The sequence below is a fragment of the Mustela putorius genome, unplaced genomic scaffold, assembly GCF_011764305.1.
Source record: "Mustela putorius furo isolate JIRA1106 unplaced genomic scaffold, ASM1176430v1.1 tig00000127_pilon_pilon_pilon, whole genome shotgun sequence".
NCBI lineage: Eukaryota > Metazoa > Chordata > Mammalia > Carnivora > Mustelidae > Mustela > Mustela putorius.
Window position 1 is genome coordinate 8,102,400 of NW_025421288.1, and position 11,891 is coordinate 8,114,290.

General features: G+C 41.1%; 1 protein-coding gene across 1 annotated transcript; it reads left to right on the forward strand.

Annotated features, from left to right (window-relative positions):
- The first annotated feature begins 7,675 nt into the window (after positions 1-7,675).
- LOC101670884 (secretoglobin family 1D member-like) lies at positions 7,676-11,491 on the forward strand. The gene is made up of 3 exons (XM_004770307.2): positions 7,676-7,770; positions 10,013-10,200; positions 11,380-11,491. The coding sequence occupies exons 1-3, from the start codon at positions 7,716-7,718 to the stop codon at positions 11,404-11,406; spliced, it is 270 nt and encodes an 89-aa protein (XP_004770364.1). The 5' UTR covers positions 7,676-7,715; the 3' UTR covers positions 11,407-11,491.
- The last annotated feature ends 400 nt before the right edge of the window (positions 11,492-11,891 follow it).

The window sequence follows — 11,891 nt, forward strand, 5'->3', positions numbered from 1 at the left end:
GATCATTCTGGGAGAGTACCTGATACAGCCGGGCCATGGGAGGACTCCAGTGGTGGGTGATGGTATATGAAGTCAATGTGCAGTTGGATGAAGGGTCCTCAAACTCTGCCTTGTGTCTGAAATGACTCCTGGATTCGATCCCAGCATTATGAAATGCACGAGTAGGGCAGTGCATACAATGAGAAACTGTTATGGAAAATTCTGGAGTAACCAAGAATTTCTGATTTTTTTTTCTTCATTCTTGATCTCATATATGACACAGAAAAGAGATTTAGATACTTTAGGACCATCGTGTTATGGCAACATTTGGCAAACAGGTGTCAGAAACAATCTCTGATGCCCAATGGCCTTTTCCATGATATGAGCTTCTTTTAGCAGCTCACAGCTTACAGCTCACAGCAAGAGTCTGAGCATGCGTCAGGGATATGAGGGTTACTGGCAGATGATGGGTGGGGGTAGTGGATGGCTTGGTCAGCTCACACATTTTCCTGAGGACCCTCAGAGCAAAAACCTCAGAGGCTCAACAGTGCACAAGGACAAGGGAAGGAATAATAAAATGGTTTTGTGGCGTGTGTAAGATAAGGCACAGTGGTGATTTGGGTGCCTTCAAAGATGCTTGCAGCTTTGGATAAAGATAGATATATTTCAATTTTTTATACTTCTTAAATCTATGATATAAAATATTATTGATAAGTATATCCTTTCAAGAGCTGAATGAGGCCCTTTTTGGTTTTGTATATCGTGAATATCTATTGCTAAATTGAGACAGTATTATTCAGGTTTTTTCTCTTTATAGTTGAAACCCTAAAAATACTCCTCACATAAATGTACAGATAGAAAAAGAGTGAGTCTATGGCAGTGTTGTCACTTGATTCTTTGAATTCCCCTAGGTACCAGCTAAAAATGACATTTTGGTCTCTCACTATGAATTATTTTTTTAATTTACTTTTTATTTATTTTCAGCATAACAGTATTCATTATTTTTGCACCACACCCAGTGCTCCATGCAATCCGTGCCCTCTATAATACCCACCACCTGGTTCCCCTAACCTCCCACCACCACCACCCGCCACTTCAAAACCCTCAGATCGTTTTTCAGAGTCCATAGTCTCTCATGGTTCATCTTCCCTTTATAGGAAGAGGTTTCTAATTCCTTGCTTTGGATACCATCAAAGGACTTGATTTAGCTGGGGATGATAAATCATTAAAAATAATTAGGAGTGGCCATAACCCCACCCCCCTCTCCTGTACCCCTAGGGATAAAAATACATTATATGTTTATAAAAAATGGGCAGAAGATATGAACAGACACTTCTCCAATGAACACATACAAATGGCTATCAGACACATGAAAAAATGTTCATCATCACTAGCCATCAGGGAGATTCAAATTAAAACCACATTGAGATATCACCTTACACCAGTTAGAATAGCCAAAATTAGCAAGACAGGAAACAACATGTGTTAGAGAGGATGTGGAAAAAGGGGAACCCTCTTCCACTGTTGGTGGGAATGCAAGTTGGTGCAACCACTTTGGAGAACAGTGTGGAGATTCCTCAAGAAATTAAAAATAGAGCTTCCCTATGACCCTGCAATTGCACTACTGGGTGTTTACCCCAAAGATACAGAGGTAGTGAAAAGAAGGGCCATCTGTACCCCAGTGTTTATAGCAGCAATGGCCACGGTCGCCAAACTGTGGAAAGAACCAAGATGCCCTTCAACGGACGAATGGATAAGGAAGATGTGGTCCATATACACTATGGAGTATTATGCCTCCATCAGAAAGGACGAATACCCAACTTTTGTAGCAACATGGATGGGACTGGAAGAGATTATGCTGAGTGAAATAAGTCAAGCAGAGAGAGTCAATTATCATATGATTTCACTTATTTGTGGAGCATAACAAATAGCATGGAGGACATGGGGAGATAGAGAGGAGAAGGGAGTTGGGGGAAATTGGGAGGGGAGGTGAACCATGAGAGACTATGGACTCTGAAAAACAATCTGAGGGGTTTGAAGTGGCGGGGGGTGGTGGTGGGAGGTTAAGGGAACCAGGTGGTGGGTATTATAGAGGGCACGGATTGCATGGAGCACTGGGTGTGGTACAAAAATAATGAATACTGTTATGCTGAAAATAAATAAAAAGTAAATTAAAAAAATAATTCAGAGTGAGAGACCAAAATGTCATTTTTAGCTGGTACCTAGGGGAATTCAAAGAATCAAGTGAGCCAGGTGGTGAGTATTAAGGAGGGCACATATTGCATGGAGCACTGGGTGTGGTGCATAAACAATGAATTCCATTATACTGAAAAGAAATTAAATTTTAAAAAAAAAACCTCTTCCTATAGAAAAATATGTGGACCACAAAATATTACTTTCAGTTGTTTTTTGGAGTCTAGAGATTTGTACACACAGTGTCAATGCTGTGTAAGATCTGAGGGGTGACCGAGAAGCCTCTGTCTTTATAAATTGGAACAAGAATGTTTATTACAGGGGAACTGGGACATGACAACCAGTGTGAACATATGATATATCCCTTGTAACACTATTTGTGGACCTTATGATTCAGAAGTGCTATCTCAAATCTTTCATGTCCCATGTGTATGTTGGGCACTTAAAGGCTTAGCCCCAGAAAACCCTGGGATTTCACCCAAAAGGACACATGTGACTAGTGTCTCCTGCTGTGAACAGGAGCCCAGAGACCTTGTGTGGCTTGGGAATAACTAATATCTATCCCCACCCACCACTCTCCCATACCTTTAGTTCCAGTACTCAGTGTTTAGGAGTTTAAAATTACAAAAGCCATTTCAATGTGATAATAAAACAACAAATTAAGTGACTGAAAAGTATTGTGGGGAAATTTTTAACCAAGAGAAACTCCATTTTAACGTGAGAGAAATCCCAAAGAACCTAAAGTCAAATTCTGAAGCACACTTTGTTCCCATTTAGGATAAATAAACATTCCTCATTGGTGGAGTCAGGTACATTCAGGTTTAGATTTGATTTGAGAGAGAGTTGATTTATTTTGTTTGACATTTTCCTTGTATATTTTCCTTTTTGTTACATAAGCGTGACAGCTGACCTTACTGCCAGATACCATGTTGAACATTTTTCCTGTAGTAATTCATTTATCCTAACATAAGTCCTATGAAGTAGGCACTGTTGTGATCACCTTATTTTGTAGACGAGGCACCAGGCTAAGAGGGTCAGCATCTTGCTGATGTACCCACAAGTAGAAAGTACACAGCTGAGCTTGAACCCAGTAATCAGACCCTAAAGTTGGGTCCTTACACACTGCTTGCACTATTCAATGAATGAATACATTCTGCTTTGAAATACCTGGCACTTCAGGATCTAACACACAGTGTAAAACTTCCCAGTGAGGACTCTGATATGAGCTGGATCAGATTTGTAAAGTAATTTGAGAAGAGTAGACTTCCTTAAATGTTCTACTATTTCCTTTGGGAACAAAGTGTGTGCCTCTATTTTTTAAGATTCTTTTTTAGATCTGTAAGTAAAATTTCATGATTTGATCCTTAAGGTTTTGCATATTTCCGCTTACGTCATTTCAATGTATTTTTGCTGCTGCTATTGTTCTGTTGACAATGGCATCATTTTTTTCATGATGTTGAATGGTATTCACAGGTTTATAAGAAAGTCATTGATGTTTACATGCTGATCTTATATTCAGCTACATAATGAGCTTTTATCAGTTCTGATACTTTTTTCCAGTAGATCATCTTAGATTTTCTTGCCTTGACCAACTATCTATATGTTTTGACAATTCCATGGATTCATTTTTTTCTGACTGTTTTCTTCCAGCAAGCATCTTGTTTTTAACAAGATGTTTCCCTTTTTTTAATAGCCTTTATTGATTTGGAGAAGTGTTATGTTCACAGAAAAATTAAGCAGAGCATAGAGTCCCAATGTGCCTATAACCTCCACACGTGCACAGCCACCCACACCATCAACAGGCCACACTTGACGGGACATTGGTTATAATTGGTGAACTTAAACTGACACATCCTTATCACTCAAGGCCAGTAACTTACATTAGATTATACTCAGGTTGTACATTTGATGGGTTATGACAGATTCATAATAACAGGTATCCAGCATCATAGTCTCATACAGAAGAGTGTCCATGCCTGCAAATCCTCTGCACTCTGCATACTCCTTCTTTCCACCCCACCCCACAAAAACCTCGGATCTTTAACTGTCTCCATAATTTTGCATTTTCAGGGTGTCATATAGTTATAAACATATACTGTGGAGCTCTTCAAGTTGGCTTCTCTTATTTAGTAATATTTATGTAAGGTTCTTTCATGCCTTTTCATGGCTTACAGCTCATATTTAAAGATCAATTCCTTAGAATTTTACAACTATATCTCATCTTCTGAAGATACCACACTTTCTTTTTCTGCTGACCTACTAAAGGACATCTTGATTGCTTCCAAATTTTGACAACTATGAATGAAATTGCCATAAACACCATGTACAGGTTTCATGCAAGCATGACTTCATCTCCTTTGTATAAATACCAAGAAACTCAGTTGATGGATTGTACAGTAAGACTATGTCTACTTTTATAAGAAACTGCTAAACCGTCTGCCAAAGTACCTTCCGCATCCCCACAGGCCATGAATGAGAGCTCCTGTTGCTCCACTTCCCCATCAACATCTGGTGTTGTCAATAAGTCATCTTTTTTGAAAAAGCAAAAGAAGTGGTGCCTGGGTGACTCAGTTGGTTAAGCAAAAGACTCTTGTCAGGTCATATCTGGATGATGAGATCCAGTCCCTGGTCATGCTACATGCTCACTGGGAAGTCTGTTGGAGATTCTGTCTTTCCCTCTGCCCTTCCCCAACCTCTCTAAAATAAATGGATAAATCTCACAAAAAAAAAAATGTATCTTGCCATTTGCGACGACGTGGATGGAACTAGAGGGTATTATGCTGAGTGAAATAAGTCAGTCGGAGAAAGACAATTATATGATCTCCCTGATATGAGGAAATGGAGATGCAATGTGGGGGGTCTGAGGGGTAGGAAAAGAATAAATGAAACAAGATGGGATCCGGAGGGAAACAAACCATAAGAGATTCTTAATCTCACAAAACAAACTGACTGTTGCTGGGCAGAGGGGGGTCGGGAGAGGGTGGTGGGGTTATAGACATTGGGGAGGGTGTGTGCTAAAGTGAGTGCTGTGAAGTGTGTAAACCTGGCGATTCACAGACCTGTACCCCTGGGCCTAATAATACATTATATGTTTATTTAAAAATATTTTTAATTTTTTAAAAAGGTAAATGAAGAAGAGAACTGGAGAGAAAGATGAAGAAAGTAGCTTGAGGATCATCACCCAGAAGAATTCAGTTAAGTCAGAAACTGAGATGTAAGCAGAGACCTTCACTGTCATTACCTCTCTTCTTTCTGACAAATCACCACCTCCAGACTTCCCTGATTGAGAGCACCACTTTGTTACTTTTTAATTCACATACCATTATGCTAGACCTACTGGCTTCCAGACTGAACAAGATGAAGCGAGTTTCTTACTTTCCGCAAGTTAGTTGACTCAACCATTAAACAGGAACCCTAATGGCTTATAGATTTAGAGCAAGGATTGAGGATGATACATTATGTTTCCACATTCTCTGGCCATAGCTAGCAAGCAAAAATTAGTGCTATTCATTTTATTGCCACTATTATTATTGGCTACTGGAGGGTTTGCAACCAAATGACCTGTAGGGAGGACTACAATGGTATGTTTCCAGATATCATCAGCCCTCTCTTATTGTGATGACAGGATTTTTATTGCATGATATTTTACTTCGCTCAACCCATGGCAACCACCATTTACTCTCTATTTCTATGAAATTGACTAGTTTAGGAACCTCATATTAGTGGAATCATACAGTATTTTCTCTCTTTACTAGCTTCTGTCCCTTAGTGCACTGTCCTCAAGGTTTACCCATGTTGTAGCACGTGACAGGCTTCCCTTGTTTTATATATCTGAATGTGAATAACCCCACATTACATATATGTACCACATTTCCTTTATCTATTCATCTGCCCATAAACCTTGGGTTCTTTCCCCTCTTGGTTATTGTGGATAATGCTGCTATAAACATGGGAATGCAAAAATGTGTTTGAGACTCTCCTTTCAATTATTTTGCACAGGGACTGAGAGGTGAACTCAACTGATCATATTAACTTTCCCTTTAATTTTTGGAGGGATTTAGAGGCTCTTTTCCTCAGAGGCTCCGCCGTTTTCCATTCCCACCTAAATGCACAAGGGTTCCTATTGCTCCACATCCCTACCAACATTTGTTCTCTCTCTCTCTCTCTCTTTTTCTTTTTACAGTAGCTGTCATGATGGGTGTGAAAAGCCCATATGATTTTGACATGAGATCTGAAACCCAGTATGGAAGCACTAGTGCCAAATAAACCTACATGTATCTCACTCCACCCACCATTCTGCTCCCACATCTCACAGAGTACAATGCAAACCCTACTTGATTTGGCCTATCCCGTCTCTGCAATACAAACCCTTCTCTCTGCCACCATGCACTGTTGTATGTAGCATGTGATTCAGGGTAACCTAAGTATCTGATACTCCCATGAAACATGGTTTGTGCCCTCTCATCTCCCCTCATGCTGTGTCCTTGGAATCCCTCCTCCAGCCATTTCTTCCAGTCAGATTTCTATTTACCCTTGCATGGCTCTCCCATATGCTCCTCTGGATAACCAGAGTGACTTCCCTATGCCTTTAGTAAAAATTTCCAACACCTACCCTGTGTTTCCATAGAGCAAGATGCTCATAATTGGACACAGGCAGAGGAAGAGCCCCTGTGGGAAGCTCTATTGCCTGGATCCTGGTGATTCTGAGATGTGACCCTTCCAGGTGACAAGTAAAACTAAGAAGGAGCTTCATCTTCTCCATGTAGAGCCTGATTTGACTTGAAATATCTTGATATTTTTTAAACTTTATTTCTTCAGTGTTTGAAGATTCGTTGTTTATGCATCACACCCATTGCTCAATGCAATACGAGCCCACCACAAGGTTCATCCAACCCCCCACTCCCCTCCCCTCCAAAACCCAGATTTTTTCTGAGTCCACAGTCTCTCATGGTTCCTCTCCCCTCTCCAATTTCCCCCAATTCACTTATCCTTTCCTTCTCCTAATGTCCTCCTTGTTATTCCTTATGCTCCATAAGTAGTTGATATTTTTAAAAATATTAGCTTAGAATAGGAAAGTAGTATTAGGGAGGTAGTCTTCCTCTTCTCATTGTCTTCTCTTGGAATACAAAAACCACTCATTCCTCCCACTAGGGTCAGCAGTTCTTTATAGATCTGGGATATAAGCCCTTTGTCTATAGTGTCATTTGCAAATATCTTCTCCCATTCATGAGTTGCCTCTTTATTTCATTGACTGTTTCTTTTGCTGTGCAGGTTTTTAATCTTGACAAAGTCCCAAAAGTTTTCTTTGCTCTTTGAACAGTAACTTTGACCAAGTCATTGGGGTCTATGACACTGATGGATGGCGTGAGCACTCACTGAGGAAGCTAGGGCTGGAAGCCAGGGCTGTGGCCAGACCACATGTTTATTTGGGCAGCACCAGGGAGGCTGTCTAGGTATAAGTAGCCTAGGTTCCCCAGTCTCCTGATATAAGCTTCTAATTGCTCACCACTCACTAAAGCCGAGAACTTGAAGGAAAATACACCATGAAGCTATTCCTGAGTGTCCTACTGATCACTCTGGCTCTTTACTGCTATGAAGGTGAGTGCTATTTCTCATCAGACTGGCACCAGCCCTGGTGAGTACCCCTGTCTGAACTAGGTGACCTTAAGTGGCTTTACTCCTTTTCCTCTACTTGTGAACTAGCCTCCTGCCCCCACTCCCAACCCAGGGCTAATTTTGTGAGTTGCCAACACCCTGGAAGTTGTACAACAAATTATTACAGACAAATTTTAAGAATTTCCACTGAGGCCTCCCTCCTTATCTGTGATCTCTGTTTCAGAAGCAAGAGAACATAAATTTAGGTGTGAATCATGGCTCTGCCACTTATCAGACCTTTGACCTTCAACAAAATGCTTTATCTCTCCAAGTCCTTTGTCATGGTTGGGTTTGACAGATACCACAAGAGAAGCTATAGTAGTGGAGTGAGATTAAGTCCGTCATGGGTCTAGCTTTGGTGCTCCTGCCAGTATCTGGTACTTCCCAGACATAATCCTTCCCAGAGTTTTTCAGGTGCCAGTTGAGTCCACAGATTTTTCACTCATGGATTCAGACTCATAAAATGATACAGTTGGAAAGGTTTGGGGAAGGTTTTCACTTCCAGAAGAGCCAGTGTTCTTTTAATATTTGATAATGAATCTTCAAGGGGGCTCTGAAATATACAGCATTCACTGTATCTACTAGTGAATAGATTTCACTGTATCTACCAGTCCTCCTGGTTTTCTAGGAGTGATACCAGTATTTTGTAGTAGAACATGTTCATTCTGAGGGGTGGAATTTCTGCTTATCTTGATTAATTCTAGCCATCCATTCCACAATGTCTGCTTAACCTTGAGACTAACCCAACTCTTATTCAGTCTTTCTATTTCATCTGGCTTTCTAAACATCCTCTTACTTCCTCCTTTGCCTCTGATTTAAACCTCTCTCAAATTCTTTGCATGGTGTGACAGCTGATCAGGGGTCAGATTAGATCCTGACAGGATACCTCCCTGGCTACAGCATGGTTACAAAGACATGAGGTGTAGAGAATCCACAGTAGGAAAAGTGGTCACTTTAGGTCTCCACACAATTCCAGAGGGATCAGGAAAGAGCCCCATTCCCTGTCTCCCACCCTCTCTAAGGAATTCTGTACATCCATGCAAGAATAACAGAGCTAGCCATTGCTTTGTGTATGAGCTTTAAATGTGTTCAAACTGCTTACCTGGGAGTTTGTGTTTATATGCGTGTGTTTAGCTTTTTAACCATATCTGCATTCAATAACATAATCTTCCTCTTTATTTTTTAATAGCAGATGATTTATTTTAACTTACTTTAAATAAACAAAGAAAATAAGTAGATTTTTAAAAATAAATAAATAAAAATAGAAATTTAAATAAATATGAGTACAGGGACATCCATTAAGAGACCCTTTGCTGGAGATACCTAATAATTAACTAAATGAGAGGCCATTCCTAATGTTTGGCCTTCTGAGCTCTGAATTTTTTTATTATTATATTATGTTAGTCACCATACAGTATGACATTGGTTTTTGATATAGTTTTTCAAGATTCATTGTTTACATATAACACCCAGTGCTCCATGCAATACATGCCCTCCTTAATAACCATCACTGAGCCAATCCATCCCCCCACCCTACCCTCACCTCTAAAACCCTCAGTTTGTTTCTCAGAGTCCACAGTCTCTCATGGTTCATCTCCCCCTCCTCCATGCTATTCCTTATGTTCCACGAGTAAGTGACACCGCATGATAATTGACTAGGCCGAGTGAAATAAGTCAAGCAGAGAAAGTCAGTCTTATTATTCTGTCTCAAAGTGGGATCTTCCACCATATAAAGAGTGTGACGTGATCTTCTCCAGAACAACCCACCCCTTCTCTGCTCTCGGGAAAGACCTGACTCTACCATTCACTTAACAATTGATTACTAAAATCTCCTCTAACCCAAAATCCAAGACAAAAACAAGGTGTCATTCTATTCAGGCAAAACTTAATTATTTGAAATATAAAGAAAGTAAATTCCAGAAAACCAGGAGAGTCTTGGAAAGAAGGGAATGTGATTTTAAAAAGATAAAAACTGAACTAGGTATCAGTAAGCCTATATTCTCGTCCTAGATCCTCTGAGGGCTCTTCAATATGAAGTCACAGGTTCCCTGTTCACCCATTGTCATTGGTGCTACGGTGGGAAGGGATCATATGACCTTTCTATTCCTGTCTAGCTCTAACATCAGGAAGCCATCGGGGAAAATGGACTTTCCTTATATTGATTATATTTCTTTTTCTTCACCAGCCAATGCAATCACCTGTCCAGACTTAGCAACTGATATGACAGGCTTCCTTCTTCAAGAAAAAAACATGTACGAGAAAACACTTGAGAAATATAACGCACCTCCAGAATTCATTGAGGCCAAGATGCAAGTGAAGGCCTGCACAGATGAAATGTCCCTTATGTCCAGAATGCTAATTGAGAAGGCATTGGTAATTCCTTTCTTCTTTGTGTATAGAGGCTTCTGCTCAGCTAAGCAGCCAGGAAGGAAATAAAGGTGCTGCTCTGTCACGGGCACAGGTGGTGGAGGTAGTTGCCTCCCTGTTCACTGCTGATAGGATGACCAGTGGCCCCAGGGTGGATGATATTATACCTGGGGAGGTATACAAAGGCTGAACAGAAAACCTGGGAATGTTTTTCCTTCTCAGGTCACTTCCCTGGATATCAGGTTCCCCATAGTGTCCTGAGGAGGAGGATACCTGGGGCCCCAAGCAGTGATGTTGAAGGACCAAAGTCTGGCTGCCTCCTTACCTGGGAGCTTTCCTGAGGGCAAGATCCCCCCCCCGAGTGGACATAGTCACAGGGGAATCCCAGGGGCATGTTGGGAGTGTTAGGGAGAGAGCTGGAAAGAAGGGAACTCAGACCTCTGTCAGCTTGGAGGGCAGATGGCTGGGCACTCTGCCAGCTTCTGCAGTCCAAGGCCTAACCCTCATATCTTAGCCTACTTCACCACTCCATGCCTACAACTCTCTCCCTTATCACACCCATGTCCAGAAAACGTCCTTCCACTATCTCCTGTAGTCACATGTGAGGGAGAAACACTTAAATTATGTATTTGTCTAGAAATAAGATACTTGAAGGTGTCTCTCAGCCCATCCACTGCTGGATTTAGGTCATGAGGTTCAGACACAAAGGCCCACAGGGACTGGGTGTTCAGTGCTGAGAAGACATGTGCAATCTGGTTGATTTTCCACACCCTGAATCTGGGACTCTCTTGAAAGCAGCATACCCAAAGTCCCCTCCCACCCCTATTCCAGTCTCTACCTCCGTATCTCCACTGCAGTGAAAAATTGGAGTCCTTCCCCTTGGGATAGCAAAGAAAAGAGTCCTGGGCCGCTCCTCCTTCCGTTAGAAACTTGAGTCTTACTCTTGGGTCACCTCAGGCTTTAATTTGCCAGACTATGGAAATAGATTTTCCTGACTTGCTTCGTTGTTATATTATGTCAAGTGTATTTAGTTTACTATCCTCCCTGGTATCCTGTCTTGTGCCCACTCTACTTGCCTTTTGTTGGCTGAAACTTCACAGACAAGGTCTTGTGAGTAGAGTCTGTGTTAAGGTGTCATCCCCAGGAGCATCATGACTGAACTTCTCTCTCCTTTATCTGTTTCAGGGGAAAATCCTGCTGAAATGTCTATAATCTGATAAACTAATACATCTGTCTTGCAATAATCACCTATTCTGGAAAATGTAAAGGTTTCAACATCTTGCTTCAATAAATCAGTTTCCCTGCACTTTTTTATTTATCTTGTTATTATCCCACAGTCTCTGGCCTTGAGTTGGGGTGTTCTTTGTCATGAAGTGGTCACTGGGAGTTGTCAATAGTAAATTTTGGAAAGCTAATGTCAAGTTACTCATGGCACTCTGGGGAGTAGGGACCACAAGAGGAAAAACTTGCCCAAGAATCATCATGCATCACTTTTTAGATTTCCCATCACATGGCCATGAGTGAAAATGAAGTTTCGGAGTAATAAATGATACAAATATTCCTGCTATGGTTTTGTATGGAGGATACCCATGGCCTAACTGTCTGGCTAGTCACATGGTTCTCAACCAGAAGCACCACTGTCCTTATCACAACCACAACCAACCTGCTCCATCCTGACACCTTCACTCTGGATTTGA